At 42.9% G+C, this 24,635-nt stretch overlaps 1 protein-coding gene across 1 annotated transcript in view; it reads right to left on the bottom strand.

The window, feature by feature from the left end:
* Nucleotides 1-24,635, bottom strand: part of PCSK2 (proprotein convertase subtilisin/kexin type 2) — a 218,277-nt gene that overhangs the window by 104,086 nt on the left and 89,556 nt on the right. Inside the window, exons 3-4 of the mRNA XM_010986068.3 lie at nt 6,168-6,281; nt 4,129-4,237 (exon numbers count right to left, since the gene is read on the bottom strand). Coding sequence (XP_010984370.1) covers nt 4,129-4,237; nt 6,168-6,281 — 223 coding nt within the window. The remainder of the gene's footprint in view (nt 1-4,128; nt 4,238-6,167; nt 6,282-24,635) is intronic.

Genomic DNA, 24,635 nt, shown 5'->3' with positions numbered 1-24,635 from the left:
TGGGAGAGTATAGCCAGTCACCTCCCACCCACTACCCTCCTCCTTCCCCTCCCACCTCCTTCCTAGAACTGCAGGAGGACAGGGGTCAGGAGACTTAAAGGCTAATATTTTTAAAGTTGCAGACCCTTGTTCTGGGCCCTTGATTCAGAGATGGTCAATGTAGGCTGTGAGGTGGAGCTGGGATGAGCACAGGCCATGAGACCAACAGATCTAGTTCCATTCTGGGCTCAGACACTGTAATATTTGTGTGGCTTTGGCCAAGTGACATAATTCTCTGAGCCTCAACTTCCTCATCTTTGAAATGGGAATATTATGTACCTCGCAAAGCAGTTTTCAAGGTTGGAGCCAATTCACTGAAATGTTTCCCTTGTAGTAAATAAGTGACATTTCTTATCATTAGTACCATCATCCACCACATCACTGGACTTACGTGGGTAGCTCAGAAGAGCAGAAGCATTTGAAAAATCGACTTGGTTTTAGAATGTTGTGTTGAAATTGACTTGTATATATTTGTTGAAGTTGGTTAAATTTTGTGAACTCATTGTTAGGCAAAACATTTTGTAACATATAGGTAAGTTTAAAAGAAAAGACATGTGCACACACGGAATACATTTTTTTCTAACAGGGAGTCAATCTTTGAAACATGGCTTCGTGTTCTGATAGTGCAAGTGATTCAGGAGAGGAATTTTCTAAGAGATAGAAAAGGCTCTTCTCTGTGAAGGGAAAAATATTGAAGCAAAGAGATAATCGGAGACCAGAAGGAAATTAGAATTAAAACAAGACAAATTCAGCCTAATTAAAATAAAGGATCTTTAATTAGATTAAGGGGAAGACTGTTAGAATAGACAGACTTTGGTCTGAGGAAGGAAAGATCATTGCTAGGTAGACTAAGATGACAGATATGATTCAGAAAAAAAATAATGAACTAAAGCATGAATATAATAACCTGGTAATTAAATAGTGTTTCAATATTTTTGTATATTTGATTATATTTTGAGGCAGAATGTACTGAATCAGCTTATTTATCTTTTAATTCTTGTATTGCTAATGTACTCATTCTTATTTTCACTCATTGGTTTATTTTCAGCAATGCATGCCAGGTGCTGTGTAGGTCCTGGAAAAATAGACAGTTTAGACACAAAACATGAGCTGTACCACCAGCTAAGGCTCACCATCTTCAGGGGGCACTGACTCATTACCAGCCCATCATAGTGCAATGTGGTGCCCCAATGACAAATTCTTGGTTATATTTTTGTCGCAAACCATTAGTGTCCTGTCATTGGTTTGAAAGTCTAATCTACAATAGTTCAAATTCTCAGGGATCTCTGGCAGTTCTGGAGACCTCAAAGAATTAGCAAGGGGCTCCATGTCCATATTCCTAGTCACAGTGTTGAGTCTGAGATGTGTAACATCTCTGGACCCTGGTCCTAAGCCCAGTTCCTTCCATTGTCCCAAGAGAGCTCGCCCTTGCACCTCCCTCTACTGACATAGGTCGATGGGGAGTAGCCTCAACAGATGGATTGTACTTTTGAAAGATGGTGGATCAGTATTTCCCATCCCATATGGTCGTCTACAATGTGACAATGTGACAATGTGAGTCTCCCATTGGTGGTCCATCTGTTCTCTCTGCTTTCATGCGAGTGGGCTGGGGCTGCGTCTGCCAACAGGACAGTAGAGGAACATCAGAGATGCCCTGTCACACGGGGAAAGGCTGTGCGTCTGGGCCGGCCCTTGTGTGGGAGGCTGCTCTTCGCCCAGCTGTGCCGTTCAGCAGTGAGCTTGGAGGACGGCTTAGCGGCCCTTCTTCCCTTCAGTTATCATACTGAGTAAGTATGTGTTGATTTCAAGATAGCCACGGATTCTTCGTTTCTCTCCGCACCAGGATGCAGGACCTACCTCTACTCTCCTGGAGTCTGGTTCTGAGACTGTTTACCCAGTAGAAGTGGCAAAGCAATGCTTGCCCATTCCGAGTCCAGCCTTTAAGAGGACTGGCAGTTTCTGCTTCTTGTCTCTTCGGATGCCTACGAGCGTCCTTGGGAGCCCCGAGCCATCTGTAGGAAATCCAGCCGCTTTGCTGGGGAGACCGTGTGGAGAGGAGGAGCCCTGGGACTCCTGGAGTGAGAGGGAGGCTGAGCCACTCCAGCACACAATCGAGACTCCAGATAACACCAGAGCAGCTGCCTTCTGACCCCAACTGCATGCTGCATGAGAGACTCCAGAGAGACCACCAGCAGAACTGTCCAGCTGAGCCTGTCAACCCACAGAATTGTGAGAGACAGCACCATGGTGGTTGTTTTAAGCTGCTCAGTTTTGGGGTGGTTTGTTCTGCAGTTAATGACCAGAACAATGGAGAAGATAGGAGCTTTAATTGAGGGGCAGAGAGTTCACTTGTTCTGGATCCCGAAGGCCACAAACCAGCAGAAGTAACGCCAAGTGGGAAATTCTCCTGAGCCTTTGTAAGGGGCTTGGCCTCTCAGGCCAGGAAGTGTGGGACAGGGTCAGGCGTCGTCTTCTCCTTGGCTCTCTGTTGTCTTTTTGGGAAGGAGATAACCGTGTTTATTTATTTATTCATTTTTTTAATGGAAATACTGGGGATTGAAACCAGAACCTCATGCATGCTAGGCATGTGCTGTACCACTGAGCAATACCCTCCCCGACTACCCTTTCTTGGCTCTCTTTGGAAGGGACGATGAGGAGTCAGTCAAGGGGGGCTGTGATTAAAAAATCCTGAAATGGGCATCCCAGGGGGCTGTGGGAGGTTTTATACGAGCAACGCGCCTATCTGTGGCACTGGCGTGCCAATTTTAGCCTGCTTCTCTGATTCCCCAGATGCTATGTGATGAAACAGTGATTAGAACAGATCTTCGGCACAGTTTCCCCCAAAGCTCTATGCGTCTTTCTCCCAGGTGAGCTGGCCTCAGCCTCTGTGGCTTTTAAGCCAAAGCGTCAGGAAGGAAGAAACGGGAATGCTCCTGACATTGGCACACACACAACCCAATGTGTGAGGACCCCTTCCTTCTTGTGAAAGCCCTCGACCACTGGAGACAGCTTTTACATCCACTTCAAAACATCCCACACGCTGCCTAAGCACGCTGCCTTTCCTTGTTTTCTCATCAATTCTGCTTCAAAGGCTTGCTTTAGGGAACATAGTGTTCTTTGAGGATCTTGAGGAGGGAAAGGCTTCATTGTTTCATCTCTGTATAGACTTTATATGTAATTGGACCAATACTGCACAGTGGAGACTTTGCAGAGGACCCAGACACTAACGACGGATGAGACTACATCCCCAGCGAGGTGACTGCAGGGCAGATTCTCCAGGATCTTGGCAGAGCCAAAGGCATGCGTAGTTAGAAAAACAGCAGTTCCTCAAACACATTGGTTTTCATATCACAAACTAAAAAATAAATCTCTGCTAAATCTTTGTCGGGAAGGAATGTGTGATAGAATAACATTATAGGGGCGTGTATGATAAATGTTATCAGTCCTGCTTTACAACTACTCATTCTGAAAGAAGCAATGAAATCAAAATTCTCCCAACCCCGATCCTGTTACTGAAAAGCTATTTCATGGATCTAGAGCCACACTGTCTAATGGAACTTTCTGTGATGTCAGAAACGGAGTGGAATTAAATTGCCGCCAGCCCCGTGTGGTTAGTGAGACCTTGAAATGAAGCCCATGTGATTGAGAAATTGACTTGTTAATTGTAATTAGCTTTCACTAATTAAATCTTAAATGTCAATAGCCATGTATGGCTAGTGGCCACTACATTGGACAGTGTGGATCTAGAGAAATAGATGGTAAATATAAACAGGTTTAGAAGGTGTCTTAGGGTTATGTATAAGCAGTGGCCCAACAAGAAATTACATTTCAGTGATGGTCAACTTTCATTTGTTCATTTAAAAAAATTTTAAACTTATCAATTCAGTAAATATTTGTGGAGGGCATCCTCAAACTTGAGGACCACTGATTTGGAGGAATATAGGGATGCTGCTACCATACAGATGGTAGCCCTCCAGCATCTGGCCATTCTGCCTCTGATTAGCATCTCCAAAACAATGAATCTTCTATGTTCCAAAGGTACACAAGGACTCAATGTTCCAGATGATGTAAGGGCCTTGAGATACTCACCATCGTCCATAATTCCAATGGTGACACCTTTCCCTGTGTAGCCCAGCTCCCAGGCTTCTGCCACATTCAAGTCAAGGCCAGGAGTACCGTCAGCTTGCCCGGTATTGATCTGATTCAGGAATTCCAAAGCAGAGAATCTTATTAGTTTGGTGTATGCAGTAAAGCAACTGTGTAAATGTTTGCTTGACGTACTCTGCAGCCACCCAGCATTCGAGGGCCAGCTCAAAGACTACATGTTCCATGAGACAGTGCTTTTGGCATCTGCCTCTCCATTTTTTGATAGACAAATTGATGTTTTCTGTTTTACAGAAATATGTACAGTTTCAACCTCCCCATCTCTTATGATGCTAGATCACTAGCTTTAAACTCCCCAGTTTAGAATTAAGTACTCACTCTTGTAGCTCTTTATTTATACCTCACTTTTAGAATTTAGTGCATATTGTCTTAGCTTAGTCTTATTTGAATGTAATTTCTTCACTAGATAACAAGATCCTTTGCAAGACGAAGCATGTCCTATTTACCTTTCATTTCAGTACCACCACACCAAATCTTGCTTAAAAATATTTGTTAAACTGATTTAAAGATGGCTGGCCCACCGTTAGTGCATGTTCTAATGCAAGAAATTAAAAAAAAAAAAAAACTTCCCCCCAAGAAAATCAAAAAAGAAAGGAAAACAAAGAAAAATTCCGTGCAAATATGTTTACAACTTTCTCATTTTTGACCTGTGCAGACTTTCTCAAAGATAAATCATAAAAAAAAAAAAAAAAGATGTGGGAGCTTGTACTGGATAGATGCCCATAGAGGTGAGTCGTCTATTATGGTGCTGCTAGAACCGTGTGTGAATGTCATTAGTGCTCTTTATAAAAATGACTGCTCTTCTTGTAGGCACACGTGAAGATCACACCTCTCCACCTCCTTGAAAGTTAGAACCACGTGACTTGTTTTGGCCAATGGAATGTGAGCTCACATGTGTGATTTGCATTTTCCCCTCATGGAGGTGCTCATGAGAGCAGGGCCTGGGATGGAGCTGAGATGGAGCTTGGGTCTCTGGTGGCTTATGTAGTGTGGGATGTATGATATGAGTGAGAAACAAGCTTTGATTTTGTTAATCCACTGTGATTTGGGGAGTGTTTGTTATTGCAAGAAACCTAGCCGATCCCGACTCACAGACATATGCTCATTCAGTTACCCAGATTGGATCTGGAGAATTCCATGCCCCAAAGCATAAAGTGCAGTCAAGCTCTGAAGCCCCAAGAAGGCAGCCGTGATGCTTTCTTACAATGCAGCAGCCCATGGGGCTGTAATTTAATTCTCTCTCTTGCTCATCACCTTTTAATCTTAAATAAAGTAAAGCTTCACTCCCATTTATAATTAGTCACTCCTTCTCCCTCCATATGCCCTGCAGTTTGAGTTGGTTTGGAGGCATTGAATGTCTTTAAAACAGAATCCAACACCCAAATGGAACATGAAGGACTATTGGTGAGTCAGCAAATATTCACTTCACCAGATAGACTGGGTCTCCATGCCTTGAATCCTGCATCAGTTAAGTGCCATGGAATTGATTTCCTGCCATTGTTAGGAAGCACTCAATGGATATTACTTTCGTTACTTTAGTCTCTGAGCTCTCTTGCTTGCCCATTGTGAAGTCACCTGATTCTTTCTTTTTTGCCTGTGATTTCACTGTGTCTTCCCATTATTCTGCCTGTTGAGACCCCTAGGCTATTCCTCCCAGAACTTTAACTTGACTTACATATTTTTGCAAGTCTTCACTCACACACTGGTCTGGGAGAATCTGACCAGCTCTTGGTAGTTGCTTTGGCCCTGGGAGGTCATGGCTGTTTAGCAGTTCCAGAAAATAAGCAGATTAGAGAACAAGATGCATGGAGGGTGATGGAAAATCAATACCTATCGGAGGGGACAGAGAGGTTCTCTGAGTTGGGGGCTGGCTAACATCCCACAGAATAATGAGAAAATAGAAATGCATCTTTTATCTGAAGTCCCAAGATGAGAAACATCAGGAATAATACCAGGATGCTTACCAGATACCATTGCTTTGTAAACAGAGGGTCATTCATGTTGATGTCAATCTCATTGATGTCTCTATACCCTCGCTTTTTCCGGTAGAATCCTTCCTGCTGCAAGGCCATCTTCACCTGGAAAGACAATGCTGGCATATTACCTGAATATCAATTGAGCTCCCATCTTCTGGAATTCATTTCCATGAATTCAAATTCCATTTGTATATAAGGTGTATTTTTCTCAGCGGAAGCCAAGTTTATCTCATGCACATTCTTACTTTATGATTATGTTCCAGGATCATTTACTTCTGCTTTCACTGAACAAAGAGACCTTGAAACTCAAGGCAAGTCTCTTGAAAATAAATGGAGAAAAGTGTTCTCAAGGGAGACAAGATAGTAGGGGGCATTAAGTGAAATAAAACAATGAAACACTTCTGTTAAGGAAGGGAGAGTGATGTGGACTCAGGAGGAGAGTGGAAATGACATAGACTGTTTTTCTAGAGTGCATCCCAGAATGCACATCCACATTGAGAGTCCTGTGCTATCACATTTGAGAATCAGCCAAAAAAACCAAATACACACACACACACATCAAAACAAACAAACAAACAAAAAACAAAGAAAACCTGCCTGGCAAGCCAGAAAGTCCACAGCAAAGCTCTAGGAGGTAAGTGAGGGACCTTCAGAGATAAACTGATGCTATCCTTGCAATGATGACACTACATTTTGGACAGTCAGGCACAACCCCAAGTCCTTGGATGGAAATGAAACTTAGGAGCTGAATTAGTTCAAGGAGGCTCCTGGCAACAGCTGGGCTCTGCCCCAAACAGGCCCCATGAAAGTGCACTCGTTGGAAACCTCTTCTGCACAGTTTCCTGGCAGTGCAAGGACAAGAAGAGTCATCTCAGACTCCGTCTTTTCCACTAACGTGGAGGAATGGCTACGACAATGCCGCTCCAAACTCAATTAGAACAAGTGCATTCTAATGAAAAGACTGTTTAAATTCGTTTTCATAAAATTAATTTTTAATTCCACAAATTAGGTTTTAATGGAAACCAGTGATACTCTGGAAAGCTGTGCTCCCTGGATGGCGTCCCTCCATGCAAACTCAGAAGCCCCAAGTGTGACTGGGGGTTCTGAGGTTTTGCGTTTTGTGGTACTAAAAACCAGGAATTCTAAGACTGCAGAGGGTTTTCTGAATCACACCTGAAGATCACAGTTACAATTCCATGAGAGCTGAACAGCTTTAAAACATATATTGTTACTTGTTACACACAAAAATCTAGAGAACAGTGTTTTTTCTCCCCATAATTATACCATATACTATTGTCAATTGCTTTCAGTTTTTTTGGGGTTCTTGTCCAATCCTAATTTGCATTTAAATCTAATTTTTACATACGTTTATCATATTATAGGTAAATTGTACATTCTTTCTTCATTAAGTATCCAGCTATGGAAATTTTAATATGTTGCTACATAGCTCTTATTTTAATTCTTAATGGCTACCTAAATATTCCATAGAGTAATATGCCATAATTTACCCAGTGAGCTCTCTCTCACTGGTCATCTGGATTGCTTTCTATTATAAATGAAGTTCCTATGAGCAGAGAGATGAGGTTATAAACTACTTTTAAAGACCTCTGGGGAAGATTTCAGTGTTGCAATTCTATATGCGATTAAGCCCTTGATGTCAGAGTAATAATCTTCTGGCGTCTATAATCCTCCCTCACATTATAACTAAAAGGCCACTTTTATTCTCTCTTCTTCCTCTTCTGGGCTGTAACTCTTCACAGACGATTCCTTTCATTACCACTTAGATGTGGTACCAATGACATGCATACAACTTAACCATAGCTTCTCGTCTTCTCAGAGAAATACAATGTTTTCTTCCGTGTTTACTTTTAGAATGCAACCCCAAGTTGGTCCATTGATGTAAACATTTACACAAATAAAAAATATAAGAAAACAGGTGTGTTTGTTACAGGGTCTTATTTTATTAAAAATGAACAGATGGATATTCTACAATTCAGTTTCAAATTTTAGACCTTAATTTGACACATGTGCACAGCACAAATTTTACCTGAACAGCTCCACCCATGTCCTTCCCTCTTCTAATGTCTCTCCTCAATTAAGAATTTTTCACTCGACAAACGTCTTTGTGCATCTATAGTGTGCTGGTTACAAAGGATACTAAGATGAAGCAGACACTATCATTGCATATTTGTATACAATTTTACAGGTTATGTTAACAAGGTCCTTTCACTACATTGATCTTCTCAACAGAACTGTGGGTGGGTACGGTTGAGAAAACAAAGCTTCAGAGACCATTGTCCAACAACAAAAAACACGGCAAAGTCACCCAGGTTGATCAATTCTAAATGCCATGAACTTTCCACTGAAACACATAGCCTTTCCCTAGAGCACTGAACACAGTCAACCTTCCAGTATCTGGGACAGCTTCACTGTGCTTATACCTCTCTAAGGATCAAGGCTGGAATCACTTCCCTGCTGGGCTGATAATTAAACAGCTGCTAATTAGCACCAATTGCTCTGGGCGAGGGAGGGGCCAAGAGAAAGTGGGGGGCAATCTAGGAATCCTGCCTCCAAAGGGTGTGCAGAACATGGCTGGAAGTGAGCACGAGGGAAAATCCATAGAACACAAAGCTGACGTGTTGCTGAGAATACTGGTTTATGAATCTATGATGCCACTGATTACATCACATTATTTTCTGTATTACTAAAAACTATTTTATTTATCACCTTTGTGGGTTGACTTGTGTTCCCCTAAAAGGTCTGTTGAAGTCCTAACCTCCAGTACCTCCGAATGTGACCCTATTTGGGAACAGGGTGGTTGCAGGTGTGATGAGTTTAGGTGAGGGCATCCTGGAATGGACCGTTATCCAATATGGCTGGTGTCCTCAAAAGAAGAGGACAGAGAGACGCAGTAGGAGAACTCTCCAGGAAGACACACACACACACACACACACAAGCACACGGAGTGAAGCCACCTGAAGAGAGGGGAGGCAGAGGTTGGAGTTATGCTACTACAAGCCAAGCCAAGGCATCCCTGGGGCTATCAGAAGCCAGGTAAGGCAAGGAAAGAGCCACTGCTAGAGACCTCAGGGGGAGCACAGCCCCACCAACACCTTTCTTGTAGACTTCTGGCCAGAACCGTGAGAGCCGTGTTAAGCCACACAGTTTGTACTATAACCACTAAGAATTAAAGTATGTCACAAAGCTTCCTTCTCATTTGTAAGCTTGATTTTGTACTTAAAGCACTCTTGCAGTTTCATTTGGGTAAAGATTTCTTTTTACCATCTGTCACATTTGCAAACAAACAAACAAAAGGAAAATGTTAGTAAAATAAATTGGTTAAGACATTCCTAAACTCCTTCATATGTGGCATCTAACTCAGAGTTGTCTGTGTCCGTGTTTTCCCACATGACATCATTCTTTGTGCCATCAAGTGCATTGGTGATCAGCATTTCTTGAAATAACTCTCTAGTGTCGTCTCCAGGATTTTCCTTTAAGCTGTCCACACCTAGCCCATGTGTTTTGATGCAACCAGCACAGGTAACAGAAATTCTGTCACTCTTGTCATCAATTGGAAGATGCGTGCAAAAAGCATGCATTTTTGTGCTCAGTAGAACTAATTATCAGAGAAATGCAAATCAAAACTACAATGAGGTGTTACCTCACACCAGTCAGAATGGCCATCATTTAAAAGTCCACAAATGACAAATGCTGGAGAGGATGTGGAGAAAAGGGAACCCTCCTGCATTGTTGGTGGGAATGCAGTTTGGTGTAGCCATTGTGGAAAACAGTGTGGAGATTCCTCAAAAGACTAAAAATAGACTTACCATATGACCCAGTAATCCCACTCCTGGACATATATCCAGAAGGAACTCCAATTCAAAAAGTCACCTGCACCCCAATGTTCATAGCAGCACTATTTACAATAGCCAAGACATGGAAACAACCTAAATGTCCATCGACAGATGATTGGATACAGAAGATGGGGTATATTTATGCAATGGAATACTATTCAGCCATAAGAATGACAACATAATGCCATTTGCAGCAACGTGAATGTCCCTGGAGAATGTCATTCTGAGTGAAGTAAGCCAGAAAGAGAAAGAAAAATACCATATGATATCACTCATATGTAGAATCTAAAAAAAAAAAAGATGAACTTAAATATAAAACAGAAACAGACTCACAGACATAGAATACAAACTTGTGGTTGCCGGGGGGAGGCGGGTGGGAAGGGACAGACTGGGAGTTCGAGATTTGTAGATACTGACAGGTATATATAGAATAGATAAACAAGTTTATACTGTAGAGCACAGGGAAATATATTCAAGATCTTGTAGTAGCTCATGGTGAAAAGAATATGAAAATGAATATATGTATATTCATGTATGAGTGAAAAATTGTGCTGTACACCAGAAATTGACACAATATTGTAAACTGAGTATAACTCAATAAAAAACAAAACAAAACAAAAAACCAAAAAAAGCATGCATTTTTGGAATGGATGGTAAATGATAGTTTTTTTGCTTTTTTAGACTTTCTGATAGAAAACTTTCAAGAAGTTAATAAAGTGGAACTTCTCTCAGTTTGCCTCACCCCAGGGCTGGAGGCCCAGAGAGACAGTCATCTGTGGAAGCAATGAAGTTTCATGGGAGGAGATCTGGGTCAGGATCAGGAGCTCTGTAACACTCCTGATGCACCTGCCCCAACTGACCCTGTGTCTTTGAGCATCACAGTGGCTTTTCTGAGCCTCAATCTCCTTATCTCTAAAATGGGAACAATAACTACTTCTGAGGGTTTTTTTTTAATATATATATTTCAAATTCTTTTCCATTATATGTTATTACAAGAAATTGAATATAGTTCCCTCTGCTATACAGTCGGTCCTTGTTGTTCATCTATTTTGTATATAGTGGACGTATCTTTTCATCCCAAACTTGAGGGTTGTTTTGAGAAATGATTCACGTCAACTTCTGTGACATGCCCAGAACAGGGCCTGGCGCATGGCAGGTCAGTTCCCACAGATGCCAGTTGCTCTGGTCAGTCCTCTAGTCACCTGTCCTCCACTGGATATGCATCAAATTACCTGGGAGCTTTAATAATCCCCACACCCAGGCCACATCTGAATGCAGTCAGACCCTCCTTCTTCTCTCTTGGCTGCATCCATCCTGACACATCACAGGCAGAGAACTGAAATCAAGGTGAACTATGGATGAGAGCGAGGGACAAAGGGCAACTTCATTAAGCAGCTTCAAGAGGCTCTCTCCGGAAGAGGACAAACCCAAAGCCATAGGAAAATATATTCTATTTACTCACTAAAGATTCATCTCTTCTTACTCATCTAGGGCTAGTTGGTGGGAGACGGTTGGGGGATGGCAGGCTGGGGAGTGGGCAGGGGGAGGAGAATCAAGAATAGAAACTTTTCCAAAGAACATGGCTCTTTTTAAAAAATTAAAACCCTCTTAATTTGTGCAGCAAATTACCTAGCCTTTATTACGGGCCGAGGACTTTTCTTCTCCTAATAGGTTAAAACAAAACAAAAATAGCTGTTCCAGAAACATCATGCCCCCATCCAGTAGCCAGAACATCCGTGGGTGGGCTTGAAGATAAGTCCACATGGGACGCAGGATTAAGGCTGGAGTCGTACAGCCCTCTGGTCCCTGGCCCAATCATCCTCCCCAGTGTTACTCTCTGCCCTTTCTGGTGCCTACAGAGTCAGGAGGCCAACTGCGAGGGAATCTGTCTTCCTCTCATGAGATGCCAGAGGCATGCTGGGGGGCTGTCCTTTGGAGCTTTGAGACTCTGGGGAGAACTGAAATGGATTGGATTAGGCTTCATCTCATGGAAAGGATGCTACAGCTTGACTTCTATTTAGTATAAAATCAGGAAGAGGAGGCTGTGTGGCATGGTGGACGAGCATTCGTTTGGTCTTTGGGATGGGCAGGCATGAGTTACAGGCCCTGATGTACCTACTATTCACGGCTGTGAGAGCTCAAGCAAGCTACCCAAGCTATTTAAGGCTCAGTTTGCCCACCTGTAAAATGGGGATGAAATCTAATACCAATTCGCACTTTTTGAGGGCTGACCATGGGCCGGGCAGTGCATTCTTTATGTACGTCATCTCAGTTATTTTTCACAACAACCTCAGTGGAGGTTAGGAATAAAGACATGAAGAAGTAAGTGGCTGGAAAAGTTACACAGGTAGCCGAGGGTGGAACCATGATTCACATCTGTCCCCCTGAAAAGCTCACAAAATGCTCTAATCCCCAGTACACCAGAAAGTGACTGTATTTGTGTTTGGAGATAGTGTCTTTAAAGAGGTAATAAAATTTAAAAAAGGTCATTAAGGTGAGCCTTGATCTAGAGTGACCGGTGTCCTTTATAAGAAGAGGAAATTTGGACACACAAGGAAAGACATGAGGGCGTGAGGTGAAGATAGCCATCTTCAAGGCAAAGAGAAAGGCCTGGAGTAAGTCATTCCCTCACGGCTTTCAGAAGAAACCAACCCTGCCAATAGCTGGATCTTGGACTTCTAGACTCCAGAACTGTGAGACATGGACGTATGTTGTGTAAGCTCCCCACTCGTTGGTGCTGGGTCCCACGTCACCCCAGCAATCTGGTTCTGCAGTCTGCACGCAGCTGCACCAGGTGGCTTCTTTGCTTCCACCTCATATCTGGGTTGTGGTGAGGATCAAATGAGACAGTGCAGAGACACCTGGCCCATAGGAGAAACTCACTAAATGCCAGCAATTGCTACTGTAATTATTGCCAGTGTTGTCATATTTTAGGCCTCATGGAAAGATAGTGGGATGGAGCCTTCCCTCTTTGTATCCCCTCTTAAGCCAGGTTTACCTTTCTCCAAACCAGTCTGGAGTGCCTTTGATTCACTCTTCTTGCTCTCAGCTATTTGAAGACAAATAAAATTCAACATGGCAAGAGAAACCAGCTGGAGTCCATCCCATGTGTTCCTGACTGCAGAAGGCCCATCTCTTTGACTTCACCTTTCCAAGGCAGTGTGTTATCTCAGTGCTTGAACTGAGCAGCTGAACACAGCTCATCAAACAAGAAACCCAGAGAGGCCATCAATGGCTGGTGGGGGGAGGGGGCAGGATGGGATGTGGGAGATTATGGAGGAAAGAGGCCACTGCTAAACTCAGACATACTAGTTCATGTGCTTTCTACCAGCCGTTGGCCTTGGCTGTCAAGATGGAGAGATGAGAGTTTTGGGGAGGGAAGGCTTGACCCAGGAACACCTATTGCTGGGATGGAGGGAGCAGACAGAGAGTCTGGCTGCTTAATTTCCTCCTTGAGCAGGCAGGTACGACTTTTTGGAAAGTCCAATTATAGGCAAATCACAGGGCTTAACTTTTCAAAGAACAGGGAGTTAAGCCACAATTATGGCTGAATGCACTGTATTGATCATCCTTATTTAGAGAGGTTTGCCCATCTTGCAAGAATGATGACGATCAATTGAGAGAGGATATGGCTGCATGCCTCTGGCCACAGTTCCAGTCACTGTGTCTCAGTGACAAGATATTAACAAATTGCTATCTATCATCTAAAGCTGTGTATACAAGATACACTATGAGATAAGTCAATGTAATTAGGGAGGGATCGAAAGATGTTTCTAGCAGAGTGAAGCGCAAAGGCCCCTGACGGGAATGCCTTTGGAAGGGAAAATTCCAGCTGTACTGTGTGTGTATCGTGGTGATCTCAATCTTCCTCTTGCTCGGTATTAGAAGACGGTAGGTACTACGCCAGATGTTCAGGCAGGGATGGTTAGACTTGGGTACGCTTGAGAGGGCAATTTTCCAGGGATGCCAGGCACCTCTAAGTGCTGTCCTTGCCCACAATGATATGGTCCTTTCAATAATGTTCTCCTGAGAAATGAGTGTGGAGAAAAAGCAAAGCAAGGCTAAGTTGCTTCAATATATTGGTAGCTTTGGCCACACACATTGTGTGTTGCTTCAGAGCCTGCCTGGCCACGTGGACAGCTCTGATTCCCATTGCAGGTGGGCAGAAGGACCTCAGTCTAACACAGTAAGGCTTCTGGGAGGACAAATGGGAGGAGCAGGAGGACAAGGGGGAGAAGGGGAGGAGTGAGGTGAAGGTTCTGTCCTGTCCACGCCAGCTGTGGCCTTCCAAGTGTCCTCACACATGACCAACCCACCCAGTTCTCCACCTTCCTGGTAAGGCACTGGTGGATAGAGGTGAAGAGATGCCAGCAGGGCCCACAGAGAAGGTGCTGCTGGTACCCAGCTGGGAGTGAATGGCTGCAGCAGAGCATAGGAATACTAGCTCCCAAAAGCCTCATCCCCTGCAAAGCCTCCGTGGTGATGCTGCGAGTGGACCAGACAGAGGATACTGGGTAGGATGTACTCAGGATGCCTAATCCTCATCCAGTGCTGGGCTGAGGGTTTAATAATGTGCTTCTGGAAAGAATGGGTGACTCTGTCTGCATATGCAAGGCAAGTCTCATTAGTTACACTGTCCCCTGCCAGTAAGCCTCTTAGGCAGAGCTACAGTGTGAAGGGCTTGGTCCTGTGGGTTAGCTACCTTCACTTTGCTTCCATGATCGCAGGGAATTGATGGTACCCCAGCCCAGCTACTGCCCCACAAATGTGTGTGTGGGAAAGGGGATGGGTAGGGAGTGTGGGTGATTTGGTCCAAAGTCGTGGCTCTACCTAAGTGCTAAAGACCATGTCCCAAACACACTGTGGTGCAGTGAGCAAGCACTAGACTTAGAACCAGAAAAAACGAGGTTCAGTTCTGGTGTGGTGGCTTGCTTCTTACTTGTGTGTGTTCCGAGGTCAGTCCCTCCAGGTCTCTGAGTCATGATTTCTTCATCTAGGGCGGGCATGTTTTTATAAGTAAAGTTCGTCGAATGTAGCTGTGCCCATTTGTTTACATCTTGCCTCCAGCTGCTTTCATGCTGAGATGGCAGAGTTGAGCAGTTGCAACCAAGACCACATGGCCCACAAAGCCTAAAGGATGTGCTCTCTGGCCCTTTACAGAAAGTTTGTGGACCCTGGATGTATAGCATGGAAATGGTGGAATTCTTGACCATACAAGCTAATGGTGAAGATTATACAAAATAGTCTTTCTTTGTTGGGCAATGTAAGATCTACGATAAATGTTATGATTAGAGAGAATAGTAAGTCTATGGACTCTTAGGGTGGAAGCAGGGGTACACTTTTGAGTAGTGGTGCAGATGCTGTGATTTGAGGGGCACAAAGAAAGCTTCCAGTGACCCAAATCAGCTCCCCTGAGCACAGGCACACTGACTGAATTCCAGCCACGAAGAGTTAAGCTTTAATTTTAAGCCTTCATTATCCTACGTTGATTATGTCTCTACTTGAAAAGATTTGGAAAACAAGCCCTCTGGGAATGGTAAAACATCCAGGTGCTATCACTTACCAACACTTGTGCATGAACTCATTAATTAGACGGCTTTTCTCAACGATGCTGGTTGAGATTTGTGCAAGGGAGAAACGGGAGTTGAGGGTAGAGGTAATTTTGAAATTCTTGGGCAGAAATTGCAAGCCAGAGAAAAGTGCTTACTGAAAGCAACAACAAAGGATCCAGGCCTGGAACCTGGTGCCCCTTGATGGATGAAGAAGAGGAGATGAGAGGGCATGGTGAAAACCCTCTCAGAGTTGTTTGCTTCTCTAGAACATTCCTTATGTCTGGCATGTGTTCAGTATGGAAGGATACGCTTACTGTTGATTTGGTATTGTGTCTTCATACATTTTCAGTGGGGGAACAAACCAAAAAGCTCTCTGCTGGAGGATACAAATGGATTCTTGAAAATTCACAACCTCCTTTTGTCAAACTCACACACCCTGAAGGTTTGATTTTTGGATTAGGACAATACACTAAAGAGTTAAGGAAGAGAGAAGATTCACTTCCTCAGTTGGTTCTTCCTAAAGGGCATCTGTTTTTCATCCTCCTCAAAGGTTAGCCTCTTTGTCAACAGTAATGCCTTGTTAATTCTTTCCTCCTATTGGCATTTCATTAGTTGCCAGCGGCACACCTCCAGGTTGACAGGGTGGAAAAGAAAATGTATGTTGAAATTCCAACTGGCATACGTCTGACATACTTGGTTACTATGCGTCCCCCGCACCAGGCAGCGTGAGAGTAATCCTACGTCAAGCCAGGCATCCCACGAATGACAAAACACCAACAAGGAATAAAGGTCAGAGTGACTGATTCTTAACACACTTCTACTTACGCACCGAGCACCCAGGGATGGGGCATTAATGAGCCCCAGCACGGTGATGCAGAACAAATGAAGAAAGTAATGAATCGACTTTGCAGTCGTGCTCCTGGAAGGTACAGAAACAACCATGTGCTTAGAGCTGCCCTCTGAGAGGGCAGGAGAGAACAGCTTTTCATTCTGCAGTGTCTTGGTTTTCTGTGGCTGCTGTAATGCATTACCAAAACTCGGTGGCTTAAACCAACATTGATTTATTCCCTTACAGTTCTGGAGACCAGAGTCTAAAGTCAAGACTCCAGCAGGGCTGTATTCCCTCTAGAGGCTCCATGCTCTTGCCTTTTTTGCCTTCTACAGGCTGAATGCATTCCATGGTTCATGGTCCCCTTCCTCCAGCTTCTAAGGAAGCAACAGCAGATCAAATCCTTCTTACGTGGTATCACTCTGATGCCCTCTTCCGCCTTCATCTGATAAGGGTAGCTGGGCCTCTGTGTAACTGGAGATAACCTCCCTATCTTGAAGTCAGCTGATTGGAAACTAAGTAGTCATCGCCATGTACCGCAATATATTCTTGGGCTCTAAAGTTTACAGTGTGGGCATCTTTGGGGACCATTATCCTCCTACCATGCAGGAAGGGAGCAGATATTCATGTAGTGGAAGTGAGGCTGAGTGTTGACTAATTCTACTGAAGATATCTATACAGGGGTGAAGGAAGTTTGATGGAGATACAGAGCACCCAGGATGCTCCAGGAAAAGAAGAAAAGCAGGTATGTTATTGGATGAACCACAATTGACAAAGTGCTGATGAAGGGGTCCTTATCTAGTAGTGAAAAGATGATAGAGGGGAAACTGGACTGTTTCTACCAACAGCTGATGCCTGATACTAATTCAGGAGGATTGGCCAGTCCGTGGATAAGGATCTTCACCCCAAAGTATATTAACAGGTTCAACTGATTGGCTTATTTCAATAAAAAAAAATTTGACAGCACAAATAGGAAAATTGCTTTCACTCTGCCAAATGTCTACATTCTAGACTCTTCTCTGTAGTCACAAGCACCTTTTCTTTCCATAGTATGCAACGAGGCTTTAGTCTGGACTTCACAGAGCTAGAGTATCGCCACCCCATCTGCCCAGCCTACGTTCCCACCACACTCCCTCCCCCGTGACCCAGCCAGGCTGGTCTCCTTAAAAGTCCTCACGTGTCCTCATGTGCTGCAAGCCCAGGGCATATTCACTCACATCTCAATGTTCCTGTGTCAGAATATTGACACACAAAACTTTTTGTCCATACCCTCCCCATGCTTTAGTATCTGATACACTTCCTGATAACAGCCAACATTTTTGGTAACTCCTTTGCAAACAAATCATTTAAACCACACAGTCGGGACTCAAATAGTCCTTTCGCACCAGACCATTGGATGTTTCCTGCACTTTGGGTATGATATTCGCCATTAAACTGTAATTCTTTGGGGAAAGCAAAACCAATTGTAAAGAGATAATGTGAGTTGCAGGTGACTTCCAATCTACCTCCCTTTGACTGTCTGAGGGAACCCCTGGCTTTTTTTTTTTCTGAGTGGAGATAACCACACCTCGGTTTCCCTGAGTGTCAATGGTAATATAGTGTCCGTGGGTAGTTTCTTGAATGTCTTCTATGTTAAAGAAACTCTGGTTTATCTGTTACCACTGAGACAGTCTAAGGCAGACCTTCCTTATCATTTCCAAGGTGATAAGCAAATTTCACCTGACACCTAGGATGCAGACACCGTCCTCTAAAATGTACAGCACTACCTGTCATTAACTCTGTTCCCCTCAGCCTTCAGCCTTCAGCCACCTCTCTGCAGACAGGGCTGGAGATTGGTGGGGAATCTTTCCTATGATGCTGCTAAGTGCCAACTGGGTGAGCTGTGTTACCAATTGGCAGATAATAAAGTGTGAACAATGGTGTGTACTTTTTGATCTAAGACCAGAGTTGGGGGGCACCTGAACTTAACCAGCTTTGTGCTCAGAAAGCCACAGATGCCTTTGTTGCCTTTCCTGATCCATTTCTACATGGTCTGCCATTTGCCTGATGTTTGCACAACACCTGGTAAGCAAAGAGCTTTCAAAAAAGGTAGGAAAGAAAATCAATACTTCTGCTCATTTAGACAGCCTCTCACCATTCAGTGACATTCACACAGTGCTGGGGAGGAAAGCAGGAGACCAATGCATTTTCGGGACCTGGAGAAGGCATTCAGTCAATTTATCTAAGCAGTCAAGGGCATTCAACTAGTTGCTAGTCTGGATTCAAGCAACTAGGTTTTGTTAACTGTGGCTTGAAGAAACGATACCGTCCACCTGTGTTTCTCTCTTATGCATTTCCTGACCAATGAGAAGCAACCCCTGTAATCCTGCTATAAGTCAATAATTATAAAAATCTCAACAATAATGTTATATACGAAATACAATTATTAGATGTTTAGTCATTTCAGCAGTCTTATAACATGGTATTATTAACGTGGCAGCTTTAAAACATGTCTGTAAATTCTTCAATGGTCCTCTCATCACCAGGTAGAAACTGTGTCCCTCCCAGTGTTCTGAGTGGGTTTGTGACTGGAGGGACCAGGAGAGTGTGGTAGAAGAGATGTTTTCTGACTTCCAATAGTGGGTCGCCACCTGGTTCTTTTCATCTAGGGAAGCCAGTTTCATGTAAGGAAGTGCGACCACCCTGAGGCCGCCATGCTGGAAGATTGTGTGTGGGTCCTGGGTCAACATCCTGGGCTGTAGCCGTGTGAGTGGCCCATCCAACTGCAACCATGTGAGACCCCAAGTGGGAACTGCTGAGCCCTTTCCAAATTCTTGACCCACAAAATAGTGAGCCAAGTAAAATTGTGACTGTTTCATATCTCTAGGTTTGGGGATAATTTATTACACAACAATATAACTGGAACTATTTTACAAGTGAGAAAACGGAGCATCACAAAACTTCAAGAACTTGCCCAAAGTCACATAATTTCAAAGTTGCCTTTTTTTTTTTTTTTGTGCCTGGTTTTTCTAGTTTGAAACCAATGCCCTTGGCTGTATACCAGAATGCCTTTCTAATAAGGGGAACCCCAACGTGACTGAGGATGTGTGAATGAAAAGTGGAATCTCGCTCTTCTATATACTTCTTGGAAGATGCAGTTGATGATGAAGATCTTCATCCCAGGCCCACAAGTGTGTGAATGAAAAGTCCTGGTCACATGATTCTACGTCTCTCAGGGCAGAAACTGCGGATGCTCCCTCCCAGGTGTCCTGTTCCCTCCCAGGTGTCGTGCTCCCTCCCAGGTGCAGTGCTCCCTCCAAGGTGCAGTGCTCCTTCCCAGGTGTCGCACTTCACCCCTCACTGGCCCCTTTCTATTGGCCCTTACCAGCTGGACCTTGACATGTACCCCCAGGAGTCGCTTCATTTGATGTTTGTCACCACACCAAGAGCAGTACTGCTACCTGTGTCTTGTGGGTGCAGAAATCGGGGCTTCAAAAATTTGAGTGATTTCCTCAAGTTATTTGGTAAATGTTACCCCACAGTATTCTGACTCTTATTGTGCTGTGCTCCTTCCCATTGTCCTCAAATACCAAACATCAAAAAAATGAATTACAGTTCAGGGCTCCTGTGTTGCATGGCACTTTCTAATTCTGATGACTCTGGTGAGAAATATGGTTTCCACTTCAAGCAGTGCCTGGTGTCATAAGGTGAAGCTGTTTCCTACCTAAAAACCTTCTCTGGAAAATGAAAGAGTGCCCTTACACCACTCTCTCACAAATTCTCCACCTTGAGAGTTCAGGCAGAGACGATTTCAGGCACAGATGGCCGGAGCTGGTAAGTAGTGCTGACGAGCTGTGCTCCCTCGGGCGGGTGACTTGACCTTGTCCGTTTCATCAGGTGTAAGCGAGAGAGTGAACCGGGTGAACGTGAACGTGCTGTGAACATGCTATGGACTCACAACTACCTGGATTTGAAGCCATAAATATACGAAGTGAGTTATAATGAAGGCACATATGTTGACAGTAATAACACGAGATTCTGTGAATCACTTGCATGTGTTCAGTGCATAAACTATTCTACTTATTTACTTTTCTTTTTAAATTTTTATTTTGAAATAATACAAAAATTTGGAAGGTGTAATAGAATTCCCACATATTCTTCACTTAGATTTTCCAAATACTAACATTTATCACATTTGGCTTAACATTCTTTTTCTATCTCCAAATACACACACACACACACACACACACACACACTTTTTTTTCTGAACCTTTTGAGGGTGAATTGTAAATAGTATGCCCCCTTAAGTTTAAATGTCAGTGTGTTTCCTAAAAACAATTACATTCCCTGACAAAACCACATTTCAATTGTGAAAATCAAGAAATTATTATTGATATTTGACTATTATTTAATCTCCACACCTTATTCAAGTTTCATCAGTTATCCCACTAATGTTCTTTATGGCAAAAGAAAAAATGATTCAGATCTAATCCAGGATGACTTACATATTTTTCAAAAGGGAATATATTGCCAACTTTCCATCTCTAGAGAAACCGAAACCAAAGGTAATACGAAATGGTGTCCTCTTCGAGGAAGGCTAAACAAACCCACCCACTGTACACACAGTAAAATAAAGGCAGAGTTCACAGAACCAGGAGTGTGAAAGCAGAAAACTGTTAACCTTTTAGCAGGTCAGTAACGGTGAACGCTGCACACAGCTGTGTTTCTCTGTGTTCTCAGAATCCCTTAGAGCAGTGGTTCTTAAATTTAGAAGCAGCATCAGAAGCCTCTGAAAGCTTGTTAAAACACAAATTGCTGGTTCCCACCCCCAGAGTTTCTTATTCTGTAGGTCTGGAGTGGGGCCTGAGAATCTGTATTTCTATCAAGTTCCCAAGTAACGCTGGTGGGCTGACCACAATTTGAGAGCTGTTGCTCTGAAGAAATCCATATCAGATGATGCCCTCACCGAGGAATTTCGCAAGATGGCTTAATCAATGACCATCTACTTATCAAATCCAATGCTGTATTCACAATTCCATTCTATTCTGTGATAGAAGTGGACACGGGAATTTCTCTAGTTGGAGGCCTCCCATTTCTACCAAGACAGTGGAATGACGCTGATTCCCACTCAGAGCACAGAGAAAATACAATTTATGTGTGAGCTCCACTGAATGTGAACCCTTCTGGCTAGATGTTATTTATGTTAATTACACACACACACACACACACACACACACACACACACACACACACACACACACAATGTAGGTTGATCTCTGTAAATTCCCTGAAATGATGAAAGACATGGCTGTAATCTGAAAACATTAAGCAAAGCTGGAAACTGAGATAGCGTCCAAATTTTTTTTGTTGTTGTTGTGTCATTTGAATTCAAGTGTTAAGGGAGAGGACCATGTTTTAGACAGTGTGAGTCTTATTCACCTCTCAATCACTACATTTCAATTCTAGTGCTTTATAGCTGAGCAACTTTGGGAATGTTTCTTAGCCTCTCTTAATGTTAGTTTCCTCATATTTAAAAAAGGAATAATATATAAAATTCACATGATAGATTAAATTATTGTATAGCAGGAAGTCATCCTCTCCCCTTCAACCTCCAGGGGAGGAGTATGCTTCCCTCCCCATTAATTTTGGGTTTGGTCATGTAACTTGCTTCAGCTAATAGATTGTGAGTTTAAGTATGAGGGTTATAGAAAGCCTAGGCCTTAAGGAAGTCATGTGTTTTTGTTTTTTCCTTTGGGAATTTTTGACTTCTGTCAGATAACCCACTGGTCATTAAATGATAACTGGAACAAACTTGAACCCAGACCTTGGCTTAGAGCCTTGCCTAGCTGAGCCTACCCTAATCAGCTGAATCATAGCCAAATGATTTATGCATTGTTGAGAACTGAGTGTCTGTTGTAGATCCCTGAAATTTTGTTTGTTATGCAGAATTAGCTGACTGATACAAAAACTTTATAAGACTGTTATGAATATTAAATAAGATAACAAATGCAAAGGACTCAGAGCAGTGTTGAGCACATAATAAATGTTCTGTAGGTGTGAGCTATGATTATACATTATTACACCTATGCCTGGACCATTGGGAAAGTGTTGATAACAGGAGAAATGGAATCCTCCCCTGACCACTAGAATCAAAGTCCTTTCTTATATGCCCTGGAATCCAAGACCTGGGTGCTAGTTCACATAGTTGATCTTGATCCAATAACTTTACTCCTCCAAGTCTCACTGACAATTAAGTAGTTTTGGACACTTCTGCTAACCTCAGAGGGTTTTTTTCTCCTTTTCAATTCATATCAGATGATGAGCATAAAGCACTTTGAAATTTTTACCTTCTCTTCAAGAATTAAAGTTATCCTGAGCAGATCACAGTAGAAAGATCACTCAGTGCCCCAGGATCCATTTGCCTGGTGCTCACACAAGGACTGTGTACACAGGGGTTTTCACAAATACTAGAGATTATGCCAGGAAGGGATTGAAGCTTACACTGAATTTTCAATCTGGTCATAAAGTTAAGTTTGAGATTCTTTAATTGTGCATTGTTTTCATAAATGATTCCTTACTTGTCAGCAGACTCAGTTTCTCAACAGAAGATCTGGATTTAAGGGATTGTTCATGGGTTAGTCTCTCCTTGGCTGTGACTTGGGGAAGTCATTTAACTTCTGGGTAAAATGAAGGTGATGCTCATAAAAGCATAAACTGTACAAGGATATTTGAGAATCCAGTCATGCCAATGCTACTGCTGATGTGTGCTGATGTGAGATGTATATATATTTTAAATCCCTTTTTGGATGAAGTGTCAATCAACACAGCCCACGCTGGCTGCATGTTCAAAGTCCATCTGACTTTAAAGTCAGTATGCTCTTTGAGCCAGGAATCCCACTCCCAGAGCTACACAGGATCTCTGGGTGCCTACCTGTTACCCATTCTTGATTCTGTTCTGTTTCTGGCTTCTTACTGCAGGGATTAAAATAGCCAGACGTCTGTTAACGCAGCTTCCCTGTGACTAGGGAAAGGCATGTGATCTTTTCTGGCCAATGAGCTATAATGGGGGCATCTGGGAAGGCCTTTCCCTCCATGAATAAAGGAAGAGCCTGTTCTCACTTTCCCAGCCATCCTACTTCCTGTCTTTGGAGGCTGGTGGACAAAGATGTGCTCTCTGGACCTGCAGCAACCATCTTGCAACCACAGGGAAGGTTGAGAGAATTGCAGAGACACCAACCCGGAGCCTGGATTGTTAGTTGCTGGCCCAGCCTTGTAAATCTAGGCTTTCTGTTACATGGGATAATTAGAGCTTTTATTATTTAAGCTATTATTAGTTCTGTTACTGGCAGCAAAAGAACTCTTAACTGATGTACCATCCTACAGCTCTCTCTGTCTCTGTTTCACACACGCCTGCACACATACACCATACACTCCATATACATAGAAGGAAACATCTAGAGCTGCGTGGTACAATCGATAGCCGCTGCCTCATGTGGCTAGTAAGCGCTTGAAATGTGGTCAGTCTGAACTGAGATACGCTGGAAGTGCAAAGGGCACACTGGATTTTGAACTCCTAGTACAAGAGAAGAACGTAAAATGTATCATTGTAATTTTATATTTGATTGCATGTTGAAATGATAATATTTGGGATATACTAGATTATATAAATGTAATTATTAATTTCACTTTTACTTTTAAAAGTGGCTATTTAATATCTTATATTTATTTACGGCTCATGTTATATTCTATTGGACAGCATTGTTCTAGAAGGATAGTTACCAACTTAACGATAATGGTCACCTCTCGGGCGTGGAAGCGAAAGGGAACTTGATTTCAAGGTTTTTTTTTTTTTTCTATATATATTTCTTGAGTTTTCTATAATGAGCACATTTTTGTAGGTTACATCTGTGAGCTTTAGGACAAGATGAAAACGAATTAACCCTTGCAGTCATGCCTTGTCAATTGTGACATTATGCCCACAAGAGTCATAAGGATACAGCTTTTAAACCTGATAATCACCTCGTTTGGAATATTATATGCACTTTAATATAGGCACCAGGCATTTAAAATCTTTACAACTTTAAATATTAGGCAACGCATACAGAGAAACACTCAGACAGTGTCTATAGTAATGAGACAGAATATATCTGATTTTTATTAGGGAATTATATATATAAAATGAGCTTGGTTTTGAATAGTTGGGGTCATTTTTATGAGCTCGACATCATAAAATTTAAAAGGT

The sequence above is a fragment of the Camelus dromedarius genome, chromosome 18, assembly GCF_036321535.1.
Source record: "Camelus dromedarius isolate mCamDro1 chromosome 18, mCamDro1.pat, whole genome shotgun sequence".
Classification (NCBI taxonomy): domain Eukaryota; kingdom Metazoa; phylum Chordata; class Mammalia; order Artiodactyla; family Camelidae; genus Camelus; species Camelus dromedarius.
Note: the sequence above shows the minus strand (reverse complement) of the source record. Positions and strands in the feature narration are given on the sequence as shown.